A 20,997-nucleotide genomic window follows, 5' to 3' on the forward strand; every position below is an offset into this window, starting at 1 on the left:
TTCTTGCAAATTCGTCCTGCCAGTGTGCAATTATTAATGCTGAGCTAGTGGAATCCACTGCTGCTGCAGTCTGCTTTACATTCAGCTCATGGAAGCACTCATAGCATTTACATTTAAACTATATAGATTTCCAAGTTTATGCAAGACAAAAGATGTCTTGTATGCTCATTTATATTGAGACAAAGTTCACCTAAAACTTTCAGTATTATGTATGCAGCTATTTTCTGATCTGCAGCTCCACAATTTGTAATTGAACCTGCTGGTTACTAGGATTGCTTGGTCTACCAATGATCCCTTTGCCTGAATATAAGAATGAATGGTCAACAGCACACTGCCTGATCAACTTAGCAACTACACATTATTAAAAACGTCACTTCCCTCTAATTTTTTTATAGGCTGTGTGTGCAAAATAATTATTTTGTACAATCATGTACAGGTATTGGATATGTTATATGGAAACCTGTCATCCAGAAAGTTCCAAATTACAAAAAGGCTGTCTCCCATAGACTCCATTATAACCAAATAATCCAAATCTTTAAAAAGGATTTCCTTTTTCTCTGTAATAAGAAAACAGTACCTTGTACTTGATCCAAACTAAGATATAATTAATCCTTATTGGAAGAAGAAGCAGCCTATTGGGTTTATTTAATGTTTACATGATTTTCTAGTAGACTTAAGGTAGGAAGATCCAAATTACAGAAAGATTAGTTATTCGGAAAACACCAGGTCCCAAGCATTCTGGATAACAGGTCCCATATCCGTATTAAACTAAGAACCCTGACCACCACACACTATTTTGAGTCAATGACAACTATTAATCATTTAACAGCAAACAAATACATGCTATATGTAGACCACTTTCGCTGTAAATGAATACATATAGTTGTATGGCATATAACATTAGTTAGCCTTTACCTGTTCTGCCTTTGTTACAAATAAATGCCTTTATTTAGAGATTGAAACAGTTGCATGAATGCAGCTGCCTGCCCACTAGTGCTCCTGCTGCACCACAACTATTTCATTAGCAATGGAATAATGTACAGTACTTGTTGTCGCCACTGTTTGTAAATAATATACCACCTAAAAAATACTATTTACAGAGCAAATGGTTCAAAACTACCTCAGTTTCAACCTTTTGGTTATTTGTTCTTTAGTGTCAGACAATCAGAAAGTTACCCTTTGTTTGAAAGCTGGAAAATTTAGAAGAAGGCGACAAATAATTCAAAAACTAGAAGAAATAAAAAATGACAGCCAATTAAAAAGTGGCTTAGAATGAGCTATTCTAGTACATAATAAAAGTTAACTTAAAGGTGAAGCACTCATCAAATATTCAATGAGAAGGAGATGCTGTGATAATGTTGTTGCCTGTAATAAATATGAATTGTCTGAAATGATCAAGCAGAGCCATTCTATATGAACATGGGATGAGATTCAGAGTTGCCCTGTAAGTAGGGTTGCCACCTTTTCTGGAAAACAATACCAGCCTTCCTATATATTTATCTTTTTTCCCTATTAAAAACATTGGTATCAGCCATCATTTTTACCGGCCAGGCCTGTAAAATACCAGCCAGATGGCAACCCTACCTGTAAGTAAGATCAGCAAAAGCACTGTTCAGATTTCAGCAGTTCATATAAAGGCAGGGCGTATCGATAACTGCTAATAAATCTTGTTACATTTGTAAAGGGTTATTAAAAGTAAAGAAGGCAAGCACAGTGACCCAATATATCAGTCTCCAGGCTAGACGATTTGGTTATAGCAATTTCACTATACATGTTGGCCAAACAGCACACGAAACCCATTGAAACAGCAATGAAACCCAGTCACAGGTCTATTTCAAGGTATAAGTTGCTGCATACACACATACCATACTATACAAAAGGGTATGGGATGAAGCCCATGAACTACTTGTCAAGAACTTGGGTTTTTTTTGGGGAAGCATGCCCGATGCAATGTGCTGACTGGAGTTGTATAAAGATTGTAGCTGGAAATGCATTCTCAGTAGTGGTTACTGGGATTCAACACCTGGCAGTCTTGACAGACAAGTCTGGGTTTGGTGAATGCCAGGAGAACTGTACCCTGCCTTAAATGTGCAATGCCAAATGTAAAGTTTGGTAAAGGTCTGAGGCTATTGCTCATGGTTTACATGTCTAGTTCCAGCAGAAGTAATCCTAAAAGTGGACCAGTCACCCAGACACAAAAATCTGTATACGAAAAGTCCTTTTCAAATTAAACATGAAATCCAATTTCTATTTTTTATTAAAGCATTCATAGCTGTTTTAAGTGCATTAAAAAATCTCAGCTGTCGGATCAAATATAGTCTACCACTCCTCTATGCCATGGGCATAGAGGCGGGGCAGACAATTACTTTCACTTTCCATTCAGCATTTCCTAGATGTCACTGCTCTCCCCACATTCCCCCATTCTCTTTACCATTTAATTGTGTAACCAGTGCATGGGGATGGACATTGTGTGCCCCATTCTGATGCACAAACAAGATTCTGAGATGATGCAAGGCTTGCCTTAATAACAGTGTGCACAAAATGGCTGCTGCCTGCTTGCTATAATTTTGAAATCCCAGACTGAAGGAAACAAGATTCAAATAATTTATATAGTGTAATTAAAGTTCATTTTGCTTGACTAATGTGATAAAATAGGATTTTGGGCGACAGGTCCACTTTAAAGATACTGTAACTCTTATAATGTTTTAGTAAAAAAATTCATTGAAATCCAAAAATAGCTCTATCCCGCACAAAGCTTATTATTTTCCGTACTTTATTAAAAATAACCAGTTAAATCTTTGCTTCTGGTCTTCTCAAATAAGGCAACAGGGTGACATACACTCTGCAAGATCCAACACGCGACTCACCACATCTCTTCCTAGTCAGACTCTGATCACTTCAGCTTTCCAAAGTCGCCCAAAGTTTCCTCATGAGACGAAGCGTTCCGAGAGCCATCCAGCCGGCGATTTATATTCTAGCTGGCAGGAAGACAGTTTAGGGAGATTAGTTGCCCAAAGTGATTCGTCACTGGCCGACTAATCTCCCAAAAAGTGCTGTGAGCAGTAAAGGCAACATGACAATGTTATTAATAGTATGGATTTTTTAAAAGTATAAATGGTGTCCTTCGAGTAAACAATAATACTGAACTATTTAAAGGAGAAGGAAAGGCTAAAATTAAGTAAGCTTTATCAGAAAGGTCTATATAAATACACCAGTAAACCCTCAAAGTAATGTTGCTCTGAGTCCTCTGTCAAAAGAAACACCACATTTCTTTCCTTACACTTGAGCTTCTGTATCAGAAACCTCCAGGGCAGGGCTTGAGCATGCTCAGTTTGCTCCTCTCCCCCTCCCTCCTCCCATCCCTGCTGTAATCCGAGCGCAGAGCTATGAGTGAGCAGGGAGAGACTCGGGTAGGAAGTGATGTCACACCAAGGTTATATGGCAGCTGCTATCCTAAACAAACAGAGACATTGTCTAGAGCCGTTTACTCAGGTATGGGAAAGCATTCTGCTGAATAAATATAGCATTCTAGCTTGCACGAGTGTGGCTAATCTGTAAACTAATAAACTGTCTTGGAGCTTTCCTTCTCCTTTAATCAACATCAGTTTATACTTTTGGCTGGCAAGCAAGTAGGTGTTACTCCAAACAAAACTACGGTTTAGAAAATACAATGTTTCTGCTGGTCTCTACTGAACACACAGTAGCTTGGCATGAATTGAACCATCTGAACTCTCCAGCGTGTATATTAAAAAGACACTTGTCACAAAGTGCCTGCAAGATGAACTTGGCCGTTACTATAATAATAGGATTAAGAAGCTGGAAAAACGCCTGAAACCTTTAAAGAGAACAAATGTCTCGTAATATCAGCAGCCTGTCCTGGACCATAATTCCAAAATTGGCTGCAGGTGGTTGCAATAAATTGCATGGATATCTGCACCAGTCACTGAAATGCCAAACCTTAAATTTAGAGTCAGTCATTCCAACTTGAAAGCCATAAGTTGATTTATTTATTTTGTAATATTTTTGATCAAGAGAAAATATTCCAGTGCATACTAAATGGTATTAAAATGTAAAATACATAAAAATTGAAATGCAATCTTTATAAACTGTGCTTATGTGTTTTACATGACTTGTGTCAAAGAACTCCTCTGTGATTTCCAATACACAGTGAATATTACGCTTGCACAAAGACTACTTTACACAGAAGTAATCTGCTTGTCCTAAAAAACAGCAGTTGTATCAGGCTTGCAGTCTTATCATGCCACATGGGTTTATAAAGCAACAACGACAGCAAATTCAGTTCAAGGACACATGAAGATTATGCCTCCCAGTATTTCCCCAACCAATGTTTCTAATACTCCATGTTTAGCAATGGTAAGGTTACACAGAAAGAAGTGTTGGAGTGTCCACTTGATGCCAAGCAAGCAAATGACCACAAAGCACAAACTTTCATGGACTTTATATGACAGGATGCACTGATAACTTCTCTAGTGTTTGCTAACAATGGACATGAGCACTAGATAAAGAAACTCTACCAGATACTGTATATCAGGGTCCCAAACCTTTTTAAGCTATGAGCCACACTCAATTGTAAAAAAAAAAAGAGTTGGGGAGCAACAAATATGGGCTATGATTGGCTATTTGGTAGCCCGTATGTGGACTGGCATCCTGCAGGAGGCTCTGTTTGGCAGTACATATGGTCTTTATACAACCAAAACTTCCCTCCAAGCCAGGAATATAAAAATAAGCACCTGCTTTGAGGCCACTGAGAGCAACATCCGTGGGGTGGTGAACTACATGTTGCTCACGAGACACTGGTTAAGGGTTAACTGCTGTATATCATGACCTGGATGAATGAGAATTATCAAAGACATAGATAACAGAGTGCATACCAGTGTAAACTTAATTGAGTGGTAAAGAAAATCTACTTAAAGCAGTCAATTCTATATTTGTTACACATTGTTCATAGTTTACTGAGCCTAACTTATTTGAGATTATACAAAGAATGCCTGAGGGAAGAACACAAAGAGGTTATGTGTATCTACAACATGGATGGTATGCATCTATCTTGCTATGTTTTCTGTAATGTTTCAAAATTATATCTAAAACAAGAGAGCAATTATGATCGGTTATCTGCCAGACAAGCTGCAGTTCTAAGGTGAATCATTTAAGGGCCAGATAAAACATTTTCTGTCGTTTATTTTTGAAGAAAGAAAATAGACAATAATAAATAGCCATAATAAGGGGTCAAACATCACATGATGATCATGTGACTTCACGGTTTATTCAATGTGCTAGATTTAGGCATCGTCACTCTTTCTAGAATAGTCAATGACATTAGTTACAGACTATTAAACTATTCAACCACAAATCCTGACCTAACCTCATAACTAGTGATTTGTCTGAATGTAATTATGGACAATTAAATTACATCAAAGCAATATCTGGCAACGAATACCAAAGAGACAAGTGTAAACTACTTTTCCTTTAGGCTTCAGACTAAAATCTCTGGAGACTGAAAAATCTTTTCTCAAGAAGATTCTCTGGATGCCTTGCATTTAGTGATGCATCTGTACTAATCTCAGATACTCACTCATCTAAATGAATTTTGAAAATGTTCAGTACTTTATGCCAATATCCAGTTACAAATCCATGGGAGCAGCACAGTGGCATAACTATAAGCAATGCCGCACCAAACCATTGCATTGCCGGGTACTGAATTCAGTTTCCATCAGGGCTCTATGTAAGGCACATTAAAGGGTCACTCTAATGTACTGACAGAATTATACTTAGTTTATGTGAATACCTATATTAGCAGAATTTTAGGACACTACTCTGTACAGGATATAAGAAAACAGGGGTGTTTGTGTTATGGAGAGGTAATTTATGGTTCAGGCTGATTATATCTTCCCATACCATGCCCCACTAATGGGCTGATTTAGTCAGGTTTCATGTAATAAGATGACAGAAATGGGAAATAGCCACAGGACAGAAGGGCATTTTAATTACCTTTTGGTCAAACGTTAATCAACCTTCAGATGATCTAATCCTTTAAGTCATTGAGATATCGAAATTTGGACAAACTGGACAAATCTAAACTAACAAACATACACTTTGGCTTTAAAGAGTGAAAGAAAGGACAATAAAGAAATCACCCAGACTTAACAGTGAAAGACTAAGGTCCCCATAGACACAAATATTTTTCTTTGCCAAACGGCCGATTTTAGCTAAATCCAACCAATCCGTCAAATTATCGTGAAGTTAGTGGGATTCGAACGATCGGACATCTTACGATTTTTCGTCCATCTGTCAGAAAATTGATCGGACAGGTCCCAGTGCAATCTATCTATGTTTGCAGGGCCAAGCAGGCAGCTACCCTTCAGTTTTGCTGGCAATATCGCCTGAAATGATCTTTTTAGTTGATGGACACATCGTACATTTAAACGATCGTTTCGAGATAGACGTGGTCTCACGATAAAGAAAAGATCTTTTAAAGATCTTTACATCTATGGCCAGCTTTAGGTGTCTAATACCTCAGGACATTGCTAGTTATTTAACTAACTGGACAGTACGATAGCCACGTGTTACTAGCTTTATTAGTCTTATCCAATTGAGAATATTGCATATGAATATTCAATAACATGAATATAATGAATATCCCTGCTTTTAAGGTGGCCATATACAGGCAGCTGATACTGGCCCTTTAGAGCCTGACCGACAGACAGGCCCATCCAACCGATATTTAGCAAAAAATCGTGCAGATTTTGATTGGGCAGGTTTAATTTTTCTGTCACATCAAGGAATGCTAGTTGATGCAGCCCTTGCTACGACGGCTCATATTCCTGCAGTTGTAATGCAACCGTTTGGTCCTAGGAGGAATGATCGAGGGGTAATATCTGTTAATTGGACGACCTTGCCAATCAAACAGATCTTTTAGTGCATGACACTTTAGTCCAATGCTCCAACTGGACCCATGAACAAGGCCCCACTCTACTACATAGTGCTTCTAGAAAATTGCTCCAATAGCCCTTGTGATATTAAGATCTTTCTTGGAAGACAGAAAGCTTTAAATAAAGTTAATAATTATCATGCGTCAGACTGATTTAAAATATCTGCCTGACTCAGACCATACAATGTGTCTGCATCACGAATGAGGCCAAACATGCATCTAAAAAAAAACTGAAATAAATTAAGTCTTGTGTAAACAAAGGAGTGGACTCCAGCTCTCAAAGAGAACAATAGGTCAAGATATTGGCGTTTTCCTTACTGATAAGGTGTGAAAAAGTCATAATGGATGATAAATTGCCATCAACACTGAATACTGAAAACCATGCCTTCAAGTACAGCACAATCCTAGCTAGCATACAAAAAATGCTTATCTAGAACATTAGTCCAATGGATATAATCGACTTAAATCTTACGGGTGTACAAACCTTATGAAATACACAGCTAACTTGTCGGTGAACTACTGTGATCAAAATGCATGCCGTATTTCACTTGTATGAAAATCGGATATCACTCATAAACCTAGATGTCAGCATTCCCAGGTAATAATATTATCCTTTGTAAAGCCCACTTCACTGCAGAGTCTGCAGTTACCCAAATGAGCAAAAGGGTAGTGGTAAGGGCAGAAAGTAACAAGAAAGTGGGTGCTTTCTGGTAATCGTTGCTGCCCACTCCCAACCCACAAAGAATACAGGTTTTTGGATTGTGTCAGATACACAAAAGCAAGGCCCCATTATGGGAAAAAAGTGAAGATACTTAAATATATAACCATAGTTAAGATAATTTGAAAATATGAAAAAAAATGAAAAAATAATTTGAAAAATCAATGACACTTCTAATTAGAAGTTTTTTTTACATGATCAAGTACTTGCTCTTTTTGTGCTTTAACAGGGAAACAGAAACCTATCTTGCATTACTGCAGGGATTTTAGATATAAACTCAGGGTCAGACTGCGCAACCAGACAAAAGAGAATCAAATACACTGAATGGCTCAGCAAACATTTACTACACTTTTTCTTGGAATACCAGTAGCTATCTTAACAATGAGAGTAAAAGAGATAAGGCTAATGTCAGTTGAGGCGTTTTCTCCAATGGCACAAAAAAAGGTGGCAGAGAAAATGCCAATTTGCCCTAAACCCACCCATTTGTTCTGTGAGCATCAACAGGAACACAAACATGTATCAGTGCTTACTCAGAGATGATTTTGGCCCACAAATAAACCGTTGTGGGTTATCAGGTTGAAATTTGCCCAGTGGGAGCACTGACAGGGAGGGGCAGTCCTTGTGAATGCTCACAGAAAATAGGGCAGACTAGCAATTACTTAGCTGACACATTCGGACCAATAGAGAAAATGCCTCATCTGACATTTGCCTAAGGAGGGCTAGTTGCGGCAATGCAAACAGATGATTAGTTCATATCAATTATACAAATACATGGCTATATATATATATATATATATATATATATATATATATATATATATATATATATATATATATATATATATATATATATATATATATATATATATATATATATATATATATATATATATAGACACATATATATATACATACATACACCTATATAGTAATATATATTTACAGTATATAGTGCTGACATATTCTGCAGTGCTTTACAGTGCTTTTTTTTTTTTTTTTTTTTTTTTTTTTATAAAGGAGCCATTTTGTAATGACACTACCCCTTTAAATCTGAGCTTGCACCCGTCAACACAACACAGCTGTCGTAGAGGTTTCTATGCTCTGCAAGATGAATGAATCATAAAATATTTAACCAAAGCACAGCTGCGATCACAAAAATTACACTGGCAAAGGGAGTCACACCTTATGCCAGTTGGGCAGTAAAAGACAGCCATCTAAACCAACGCAGCTAAAGGTATTTAGTGGAAAGAGTTAGATGGGTTTGGCTTCCCTATACATACAATTCTGTAAAACTTGTGATATTCGCAGGGTTGAGAGCAATGACAGTAAATGCAGACTGAAATAGCTACCACCCACACATCTCCAACAGCAAAAGCCTTTACAGATTACCACTGAAGCTCAGAAAAACAGGAGGGGGTATAGTAAAAATAATACAGGGGCCAGATTCAACAGGTATTGTTTTTAAGTGGATTATAGCCAATGTTAATTTAACACACATAGTATGCTGTGAGAAGCTTGTGCAGAATGAAAGTTTACAAAAAAAATATTTTAAGCACATACAAAAATATCAGGTAATTTACATAAGACAGTAGATTCTACTCCATAAAAAAAGGATACGGGGCGTCCCTTCTGTCCTACAGACCAAGTACAAGCAGGCAGCTATGACATGGGTCATCTTCCGACCACGGGTCAGATGTTTGCTGACAGCCATTTTAAAGAAGTTGAAGGCAGTGTCCAGGCAATGCTTGTTTAGCTGTAACTGGACTCCCAAGTTGTGAATCTGACGCTTCCCTGAAAGATATAGAAAATATTGTTTAGATTACTTTATGCAATGCAATACAGGTACACATTACTATATATATGTATTCAAAAAGTTTAATTAAATGATATTCTATTTTATGTGGGATCCTTGATCTTCCTGCTAGTTAATAACATTAGCTGCGGTCAGTCACACATAATGCTGGGCTCCTTAAATCATCTGAAAGCAAGCCATGTACAAGGTTAGCCTGCAACCCTTGTCCAATGCAGATCTGCTAAACAGAATGTTGGGGTTCCTATCAAATCAAGCACTTTATTCTGAAAGGAAAAGTCAGGTACAGACATTTTTTCATGTTGCAGGGTTGCTTTACTAAAACTAGGAGATGTCCAATAGAGAGTGGAGGTCCAAGTGGGACAATAGAGAATACTATATCACTTGTAAGGTGAATAGCTGATATTGCAACTTAGGAACTACAGGGAGGTGGGTTATGCAAAGTAGTCCAGATCAGGCATGAATTAAACCCAAGGTGTGAAGTAGATCATAGATTCCTGTAGTAGTTTGTTGTCTGCACAGATTTGTATTTTTAGGAATTTATGCATTTGTTTCTAGTCTAGGTAATTAGCCATAAATGAATGGCCTAAATTCAGTCCTGTCTGCAGACTCCTAAAGGTGGCCATAGATGAAAAGATCTGCTCGTTTAGCGACATCGCAAACTAACGGGCATGGCTATATCGGGGGTAACAGAAGTTGGGCGGCCCTATGGCCGAACGATCAGATTACGATGAGAGCGCAATGGGCGGGATCAGTCAGGACAAAATAAAACCTGTCTGACCTATCTCCGCCGGACGAAAAATGTCGGAACTCTCCACACACGGTCCGAAAATCCTCGATTCGTACAATAGGATCTTTGCGTCTATGGCCACCTTAAGGCTTTGCATACGTTTGTTTTCGAACACTTTGCATTCATTTTCTGTTCTGAAATTGCCTTTGATTATAGAAAGTCATCCAGACTGTGGTTGGGGCCATTAAAATGTTTTCCTACTCGTGTGTCCAATTTTTTATTGCAGGAGACAATTCTATATGAGGTATCTTTTAAGTAGAGCGGTCATGACAGCAGAATGTGTCGCCCTACAAAGCATACATAGTTTTCATTTCAAACATTTCCAATATTTTGGAATAACTAAATGCTATGGGTATTTGGTACTCCTGGCTAAGTTCTGTAGGGCTATACAACCTCTGATCGACATCCTCTATTTTTTAATGTTACAATATACAGCTACACCTGCTGCTGATACTGCCCAGACTAATGTCATGATGCAGAAAAATGGTGAGCATCTCTTGCCAAAATTATAATTTAATATAATGTGCTTTTCTACTGATCAGTGCACCCGTTATGGTTCCAGCCATGGTTCTGGCTTAGGCTACGGGTCCTTGAGCCATGAGAAGCTAATCTCAGCAGAGGAAATGGCACACACTAAGTGCATTTCCCTCATTTAGCTCAGGGGTTCAGCTAATTTGCTTGCTTGTGGACATCCACCATTACCTATATACTTTCTTGCTGTGTCATATAAGGCAGAATTCCTCTTGAAGAGATACTTCAGGGTGGGCCTTTTTTCAAGTGTGAGGCTTGAGAATCACTTTTGCAAATGAATCAAGTACTGCATCACTGTTTTTTTTCTTGCAAAAAACAAACTAGAATCACAGAACATAGTGGAATGTAAAGATTATTGTTATAGCAAAAAGGTGTTGGCAGCTAAAAATGCTGGTTCTTCTCTCCTTGTTTCATGAACTGAACAAACAGACATTCTTACGGAATGGAAAAAAAACATTAAATAAAATTCAGTTCAAGTTTTAGAATGAGCTTCACAGAGTTCCTAAGATGAACAATCCGCAAAGGGAAAAAGGCAACTGTGTACAGCTAAAAAAAGATCTAAATTTAAAATAATCTATTTTTAAGCCACAACAACTGGATATATCTCAACATTCTTGAATGTACTCCCTGACTCTGCCAAGCACATGAGTAATCCACAGAAGGATAAAGAAAATTCCTCTTTGCTTGGTTAGGCTCCCCAAAGTTGGCACTGTATTATACAACTATTGCTGAATATACTTTGAAAACATAATTGGGCTAACTAACATAGAAGCTAAACTGCACAAGTGCAGTCGCCATAGCAATAAATCAGCAATTGGTTTTAATCAGTTTACTACCAGTTAGAATACTACAGGAAACTTGCTGCTACAACTGCACTGGTAGAAATTACTGGTAGTGCATGTGATTTTTATTAAAGGTACATCAAATCTGTGGTGGGAGATTTTCGTGCAGGTATACAAGATGTAGTCCCCACTGACTTTTTTTATATAAACTTTTTTACATGTGAATAAGTATACACATTTTTGGTCTGTGAACCCTCACAATCATACACTTCATCCTATGTAGATTCACATTTACCCTTGCGCTTAAGGATGTCATTTAAGCACCCATATCCACGAAAGCTTACTAATCAGCCTCTTTCATAGCATCACACAGGCATTATACTGCAAGAATATAGGTTTATTCTACTTAAATAGCACTACAATGGAGAAGAATAAAAATACAATACAGGTATTGAACCTATTATAAAGAATAATGGATATTTCCGTAATTTGGATCTTCGTACCTTAAGTCTACTAGAAAATCATTTAAACATGAAATAACCCCAATAGGCTGGTTTTGCTTCCAATAAGGATTAATTATATCTTGGTTTGGATCAAGTATAAAGGCACTGTTTAATTATTCTAGAGAATAAATGGAGTCTATGGAAGACATCCTTTCCATAATTCTGAGCTTTCTGGACAATGGGTTTCCGGATAACGGATTCCATACCCGTTCAACAAACAATTATACACAATAGATATAACAGTATTAAATATTACTTAATGTTATTGACTTCTGCCTGTCACTGCTTATAGAGGCCTTGACACTCAATTGTACTTTTTGAAGACGTCACAGAAATCCATGACATAAGGCACAGGCGGTATGAAGAGGTGCAAATTGCTGGTGGACAAAATGTCTCACATTAGTCAAGAGGAAGAAGGGCCCTGCCTTGTAGAGTATACAATTTAACACACTCACATCCTCTGTTTAATGCATATATTTTCGATCAGTGCTGATCACCAACATAGTGTGTACAATATCCAGTATAGTACAGATTACCATCCTGAAAAGAATGAACATCCAGCAACTACGGAGCACTTGGAGTGGTGTGTTAAAATCATTAAATTTTAATAATCCATAATAATAGATAATATCAGCGCAACAGCATACATATCAGATCATCCGCTTAATGCGTTTCATGACTTCTCGCCACTTCATCAGCGCTGTTAAGCGGATGATCTGATATGTATGCAGTTGCGCTGATATCTTTTAATATGGATTATTAAAATTTAATGATTTTAACACACCACTCCAAGTGCTCCGTAGTTGCTGGATGTTCATGGATTTGACCCGGAGGGGGACGGATGTTACATGCAGCATGGAGGTGAGAGAGATGTGATGCTCCCCGTATTTGGCTTTACATCCTGAAAAGAATAAATGAAATCGCTGCTTCTCTGGGCAACTAATCTCCTGCACTCTCCAGTAAAAAGCTTTCCCATAGGCAATAATGTGAATCGCTGGTGGTAAAACACATGTCGCTCCAGTCTCCCAAAATCACTACAAGAGGAAACTTCAAGCGACTTTGGGAGACTGGAGCGACACGTGTTTTACCACCAGCGATTGACATTATTGCCTATGGGAAAGCTTTTTACTGGAGAGTGCAGGAGATTAGTTGCCCAGAGAAGCAGCGATTTATCGATAGCGATTAATCTCCTGGTGTGTCACTGCCCTAAGTAGACCCTGGGCAGACTAGGGTCTAAAATACTGAAAAAAATGTATCACTGATTAAAAAAATAGAAAAAGTGAGAGTCACGTTTGTGTGTATCTCAGGGTACCCAAGCATGCTTGCTTCCTTCCTGTGCTTTCATTCTACTTCAGTGTCACTTCAAATGTCACTTGTCAGATCCCTTTGTTCCATTACATCACAACATCATTGTGATTTACTAAAGAAAAGCAGAGGAGATAAGAGAATAACCCAAATCACAATATTACAGTATCCCTTTACCTTCTCTTTGGCTTTCAATCAGTATTTGGTCATTTAGATAAACACTGATAGGCCTCATTAACTGCTCAACAGTGAGCAAGAATCCTATGACTGGGAGGAGGAGGTAGAATAAAATGTATTCCCCTAGGGCCTAGAAAACATGACTGTATCTGTATGAACTGTATGAACATTAAGCTTTGTGTTCAGAGGTAACTTTTTTTTTGTACAGGTATAGGATCTGTAATCCGAAAACCTGTTATTCAGAAAGCTCTGAATTACAGGAAGGCCATCACTTGTAGACTCCATTTTATCCAAATAATCCAACTTTTTAAAAATCCTATTTGGTTTAATTAATGTTTAAATTATGTCTTAGTAGGCTTAAGGTATGGATATCCAAAGTACGGAAAGAGCACTTATTCAGAAAACTCAAAGTCACAAACATTCTGGATAACAGGTCCCGAGCATTCTGGATAACAGGTCCCTTACCTTTACAACATTTTAGGGTTCATCTGAAATGTGCACCCATACTTTCATACATAATAAAAGCAGTTTTTTTCCTAAACCCTTGGCAAATGCACACTCCACATTAATATTCCTGGAGTCTTATACAGGTATGGGATTTATTATTCGAAAACCGGTTATCCAGAAAGCTCTGAATTATCGAAAGGCCATCTCCTATAGAATTAAAATTTTTAAAAATGATTTCCTTTTTCTCTGTAATAATAAAACAGTACATTGTACTTGATCTAAACTAAGATATAATTAATCCTTCCTGGAGGCAAACAAATTGGGTTTATTTAAATGTTTAAATGTTTTCTTAGTAGACCAAAGGCACAGAGATCCAATATACAGGTAGACCAGTTATTTGGAGCTCAGCATTCTGGATTACAGGTCCTATTCCTGTATCTCTTTAAGGTTCTGGCACAGCAGAATGTAAGCACTGCATCAGAACGCTATTTGTTTATAAAGTATGAACAATGATAGAAATATATGCGCCTTTGGCTCCTACACAAAGGAGTTTGCCCTTTTACTTAACTACAAAGGCTTAGGTCATTTGCCATGCAGTTTGTATTATTGGAAACAACAGAGAAAGGCTCTCTTCCTATGACACAACAGTTGATTTATATCTGATACTAACTGACAGTGCTGCATAGCTTCAAGAGAGCAGAGCTCATTTTCATTCAAAAGTTTAAAACCTTGGATTGCTGGGCTTCCCGGCGTGTCACACCCAATTAACAGGATACAAGTGCAACTATTCAGCTGCTGCTGCTGGAAAAAACATTTTGCTGAGTCTACAGTCATCTGGGGGATGACAAAATGCTGAAAGCATGTCAGGATCAGCCCAAACACTTCCAATATGAAATGTTTTGATTGCAGTGCCTACACGCACTATAACTGGTGGGGACAAAAATCAGAAATTGTATTTTCTTAATAAAAATACTTAAATAATTGCTCGTTTCAGACTGCAGTAAATGCGACTTAAAGGAGTTGTTCGCCTTAAAATTAAGTTTTAGTATGATGTAGAGAGTGATATTCTGAGACAATTTGAAATTGGTTTTCATTATTTGTGGTTTTTGAATTAAACAGCTCTGCAGTTTCAGCAATCTGGTTGCTGTGGTCCAAATAGAGACTGGAATATGAATGGAGGACCTATATAAAAAGTTTAGCAACATAAAGTAGCAATAACAATACATGTAGTCTTATAGAGCATTTGTTTTTAGATGGGGTCAGTGACCACCATTTGAAGGGATTCTGTCATGGTTTTTACACTATTTACACTGCAAATAATTTACTCTGCAATATAAAATGTCATTCATGAACCAGCAAGTGTATTTTTTTAGTTGTAATATTGGTGTGTAGGCAGCCATCTCAGGTAATTTGTCTGGTCATGTGCTTTCAGAAAGAGCCAGCACTTTAGGATGGAACTGCTTTCTGGCAGGCTGTTGTTTCTCCTACTCAATGTAACAATGTGTCTCAGGGGGACCTGGATTCTCCTATTGAGTGCTGTTCTTAGATCTACCATGCAGCTGTTATCTTGTGTTAGGGAGCTGCTATCTGGTTACCTTCCTATTGTTCTGTTAGGCTGCTGGGGGGGTCATATCACTCCAATTTGCAGTACTGCAGTAAAGAGTGACTGAAGTCACGTGACTGGGGGCAGCTGGAAAACTGACAATATGTCTAGCCCCATGTCAGCTTTAAATATAAAAAAACCTGTTTGCTCTTTTGAGAAACAAATTTCAGAGTAGAATTCTGCTTGAGCAGCACTATTAACTGATGCGTTTTGAAAAAATTTCCCCATGACAGTATCCCTTTAAATACTGGAAAGAGTCAGAAGAATAACTCAAATAATTAAAAGAAAAAGTATTAAAATTAAATAGTGAAGACCAATTAAAATGTTGCTTAGACTTGACCATTCTATAACATACTAAAAATGTACTTAAAGGTGAACCACCCCTTTAAGGAGGGCAACATATTTCTGCCATAACATGAATTTGACATTTTATTTCACCTTAGGCAAGACGGGCTGCCAAAATAAAGCAAATGCTCAGTTTAAGATCAACAAGAAGCAAAAAAAGCAAAGTATACTGTCCATCCCCAACATAGTAGAGCCATAAAAAAACACAAGGAATATGCCAGATTATAACACTTCCGTGGGCTGAAGACACATTATGTATACAAGGCATTTCATTATTGCCCAAACTGAGCAATTTTACAGCTATATAAAGATGGCTTCTGCTTTTGGGAACAAAGCAAAGAACTACTGGCTACGAAGCTGACGCACTACCCTATTGGCCATCCAAGTCTGTCACTGCCAAAATGAATGAGGATACTTTTCAAGTTTGGGCATAAATCTATAACTAAGCCTTTGTTGTTGTGGCTTTTATTTCCATTAAAGAAACTACAAACATTGCAAGTTTAAACAAAAAGGGAAAACTATAAGGTTATAAAAGTTCAGCTGGACTTTACACTGGTGAAACTACTACGCTCTGGGCTTTATTCTTACAGCAGAGAAATACTTTATTATGACTTTTCTGTGAAATAAGACATTGTAACATATAGTATTTATTTCTTCATTACAATTTAAATTTATTCGAACATTTTTTGCGGACTCCAGCTCCAGGTAACCAAAATTGCTTCCGACTCCACAGCTCGGAGTATAGTCAGGCAGCTCAGAAGGATACTTTTGACACTTTCACAAAGACCATAAACTAGAAGTGAGTGTGTTCATACCATTCTGTAGTGTTTGTGCACGAGACTCCTTTCCCACATTGGTGTGAAATCCTGTTCCCAGTGATGGAGTTTTACCAGAACCTGCCAAATTAAAAACAAAACATAATTAAATGTAGCCTTTTAAAAAAAAAATTAAATCTGTCAACCCCAAAATTTTAAATTGCCTAATAAAAGAAAACATAATTCTAAGCAAATTTCTAATATAGATGTATTAAACATTTTCAGAGCTTTCAAAATTATTTGTAAAAACTATTGCTCTTGAAAGCAGCATTTGCTTAATCCTGTTGTTACTTTTTAAACAATGTTGCAGGAGTCTTGGTTCCCCAGCAAATACAGGTCAGGTGGCCATAGATGCAAAGATCCAATCGTTTGGCAACATCGCCAAACGAGCCGATCTTTTCCAGATATGCCATTAACGAGCATCGCTATATCGGGGGTAATCGGATTGTTCGGCCATATAGCCGAATGATCCGATTACGATGCGCAATGGGCTCCGGCGGGTCAAAATCAACCCATCTCCGCCTGAAAAAAAGATGTCGGCACACGCCACACACGATCCGAAAATCGTACGAATCCTCGATTCGTACAATAGGATCTGTGTGTCTATGGCCACCTAAATCAGCTGCCTTGTCTTACATAGTATCAACAGTCTGAGCCACCAGGGCAGAGAAAAAAAAGGGACAAACATGGATTTCAATAGCAATACATATACAAATAACTTAAAAACCATAGAAATGTGTAATGAATGTATATTACAAAGTTGCTTAGAATTATGTTTTTTTATTTTATTTATTGCAAACATTATTTTTGGGTTGACATTCATACAGGAATTATTTCTCAAGATTCATTTGTGTTCTGTCTGTGACTGTTAAACCATGCCTCAGGTACCAACGTCATAGCAATACACTGTATAAAACAGGCACTATTATATTGATCCAATAGCTGCCCTATGTAATCCTATGTGCAAACAATAGTTATCTGGAAAATCAGGGTGTGTTTTAAAGAACTTATACTGACAAGAGGAACAACTTAAATATTTTTTTTCTTTATAGGATGATCAAATGTATGATTATAATGCTTCAGAAACCTCACAAGCAATAAAACTGACATGTGAAATATTTATTACCGGTATTTATAAATGTATAATAATCACAAGAAGACTGTTATTTTGCATTTCAAATGACACCAATCCAGTTAAACCTACTACCTTGCCTTTGCAGATAACAAATGTAAGAAAACAGTGCCACCTACAGTACATATCTCAAACTGCAGAAACCAGAATGCACAGGCAAATTATGAGGCATATTAATGTGATGTCTACACTAGCAATATTCGTCATATGTCAAAGTACAACAATAAGTCAGTCCTATAGGGAGCAGGCAGTATTTACAATTAGAAGAAAAGAGGTTCCAGCTAAATATTTGTAAGGGTATTTTTACAGTGAGAGCTGTGAAGATGTGGAATTCTCTCCCTGAATCAGTTGTACAGGCTGATAAATTAGATAGCTTTAAGAAGGGGTTGGATGGCTTTTTAGCAAGTGAGAGAATACAGGGTTATTATGGAAGATGGCTCATAGTACAAGTTGATCCAAGGACAAGTCCGATTGCAATCCTAGAGTCAGGAAGGAATTTTTCCCCTCTCTTCATGCAGGAGTCAGATTTTGATGGACAGTTAGGTCTAATACATGATTAGGGGTGCTCTTTTGCCTAGAATATGTGTTATAGTTACTGGTCTCTCTAAACTCCAACTCAAATCCTTGCTCTCTAAGGGTAATGTCCGACAGAGAGATTTGTCGCCCCTTGATAAATTGGCACTACTGCAGACGACAAATCTCCCAAAAATGCTTCTACACTGGCAATAATTAAAATTGCCCGTGGTAAGATCTCCACATCACAAAGTTGCCTCATGAGGAAACATGGAAAAATAGAAACATTGGAAAAATGAAAACACGTAGGTTACCACCAGCAATTTCAATTATTGCAAGTGGAGAAGCATTTTCCGTCCCCCGCAGTAGCACCAATTTATCACGGATGACAATCTCTCGGTGGGACATTACCCTAAATGTAAGTTTGTATCAGAGTTACATAGTTAAGTTGGGTTGAAAAAAGACAAAAGTCTATCGAGTTCAACCCCTCCAAATGAACCCCAGTACACATACCTACACACACCCACTGAAACTATATATATATCAATATCTATATTAGATGCAGATTTTAGTATCACTATAGCCTTGAATAGTATGCTTGTCCAAAAATCATCCAAGCCACTCTTAAAGGCATTAACTGAATCAGCCATCACAACAACACCCGGCAGTGCATTCCACAACCTCACTGTCCTGACTGTGAAGAACCCCCTACGTTGCTTCAAATGAAAGTTCTTTTCTTCTAGTCTGAAGGGGTGGCTTCTGGTACGGTGATCCTCTTTATGGGCAGGCACGAGGAACGATTCGTTTTCCAAAGTCGCACGTAATTGTCTCACAAGGAAACTTCAGGCAACTTCGGAAAATGAAGCGCTTAATTAGGGGTGCAAGGATTTTAGATACTCTAAACAACAAGCAGCAGTTCTAAACCAGGTGAAATCCCCAGTTATTTGAACACATCCCCATGCATCTTGTTACTTTAGTCTGGTTCAATATTGAGGGAGTGGTAATGGCTCAATGGCCGACAGCCAATGCTGCTTACAGTACCCTCATTGATTTCCTGTCCATCTGAGATCTGTTGCTTGAACAGCAGATAAAAAGATGTTTTCCAACTCTAGTGATGGAGACAGCAAAACAGGCTTGATTTGCATGTTTATACCAGACTCAAAATAATTCATTATCCCATTTCTGCAAATATACAGGAAATCACAGCTCTGACAATGCAATATTTGCAATGTCTCTTATTGTTTTACATAAGTGGAGATATAGAGATATAGAGATATATATTTACACACATATATACATACACACACAAAGATACACCTTTATTTAGATAGGGACAAACACTGCAATAAAAAAAATCAACAGCAACAAGCTTTAGTGGAACACTTAAAAGCCAACGCCATAGACAGAGTATCTCAGCCTGTGGATAAATGCAGGCCAACAATCCACTCCTACAATGAGAATCAGCCCCTTCATTGCCTGCACCTGGTACAACTGTGCAAGCTTGGATACAGGCACATAAGGTGAATTTCATCGCCAAAATGCTTACATACATTTCAGAGCTGAAATCCGCCGTGTGTGATTGCATGGATAAAAACAGGCAGTGATCCATTGTGTCACATTAGCTTAAAGTGGACCCGTCACCCAGACACAAAAATCGGTATAATAAAACTCATTTTCAAATTAAACATGAAATTCAATTTCTATTTTTTATTAAAGCAATCATAGCTGTTGTAAGCTCATTTAAACATCTTAGCTGTTAATCAAATATTGTCTGCCCCTCCTCTATGCCCTGGGCATAGAGGCGGGACAGACAATTACTTTCACTTTCCATTCAGCACTTCCTAGAAATCGCTGCTCTCCCCACATTCCCCCAGTTCTCTTGACCGTTTAATTGTGTAACCAGTGCATGGGGATGGACATCAGGTCCCCCATTCTGGTGCACAAACAAGATTCTGAGATGATGCAAGACTTTTCTTAATAACAGTGTCCACAAAATGGCTCCTGCCTGCTTGCTATAATTATGAATTCCCAGACTGGAGGAAACCAAAAATTCAAAAAATGTATATAGTGTAATTAAAGTTCACTGCCACAATCTGCTCTGCATGTATTCTCCACAGTTTGTGTCACACCCTTCAATGATAAACTGGAAATCTATGTAGTAAAATATGACTTCTTTGCCTGGAAGCATTGGAGATGTTATGTTCCCCTCCGCCATCTCCACTTGAGATTTAACCAACAGATATGCCTTAACTGAGTGCTGTCACACCATTTATCAACTCCTACTAAATGGGAGAACAAACTAAAGTGGAGTTCTCATCTACCATCCCTCAGCACAATCGTTGGGGCTGATCGGTGGTACGTGGGAACTCCCCTTTGTGCTTTACGGGTGCTTTGAGATCCTTTTTGACAAATTACCTTTACCTCAACCATTCTAATATCAAAGGAAAACTAAGCCTCCCACAGCCAAAAGTCCCCCCTGCACAGTGTTACACCAGAATTGTGTTACACCAGAACCGTGTCCCCTGTAGAAATAGTGACCCGCTCATGCAGGACAGCGGAACACAGGGGCACCATGTT

At 38.0% G+C, this 20,997-nt stretch overlaps 1 protein-coding gene across 1 annotated transcript in view; it reads right to left on the bottom strand.

Moving 5' to 3' along the window:
- Positions 1 to 20,997, bottom strand: part of brf1.L (BRF1, RNA polymerase III transcription initiation factor 90 kDa subunit L homeolog) — a 170,846-nt gene that overhangs the window by 139,650 nt on the left and 10,199 nt on the right. Inside the window, 2 exon segments of the mRNA NM_001094594.1 lie at positions 9,285 to 9,458; positions 16,776 to 16,856. Of these exon segments, the coding sequence (NP_001088063.1) occupies positions 9,285 to 9,458; positions 16,776 to 16,856 (255 nt within the window).

Source organism: Xenopus laevis, chromosome 8L (genome assembly GCF_017654675.1).
Source record: "Xenopus laevis strain J_2021 chromosome 8L, Xenopus_laevis_v10.1, whole genome shotgun sequence".
In the NCBI taxonomy this organism is placed as follows: Eukaryota; Metazoa; Chordata; class Amphibia; order Anura; family Pipidae; genus Xenopus; species Xenopus laevis.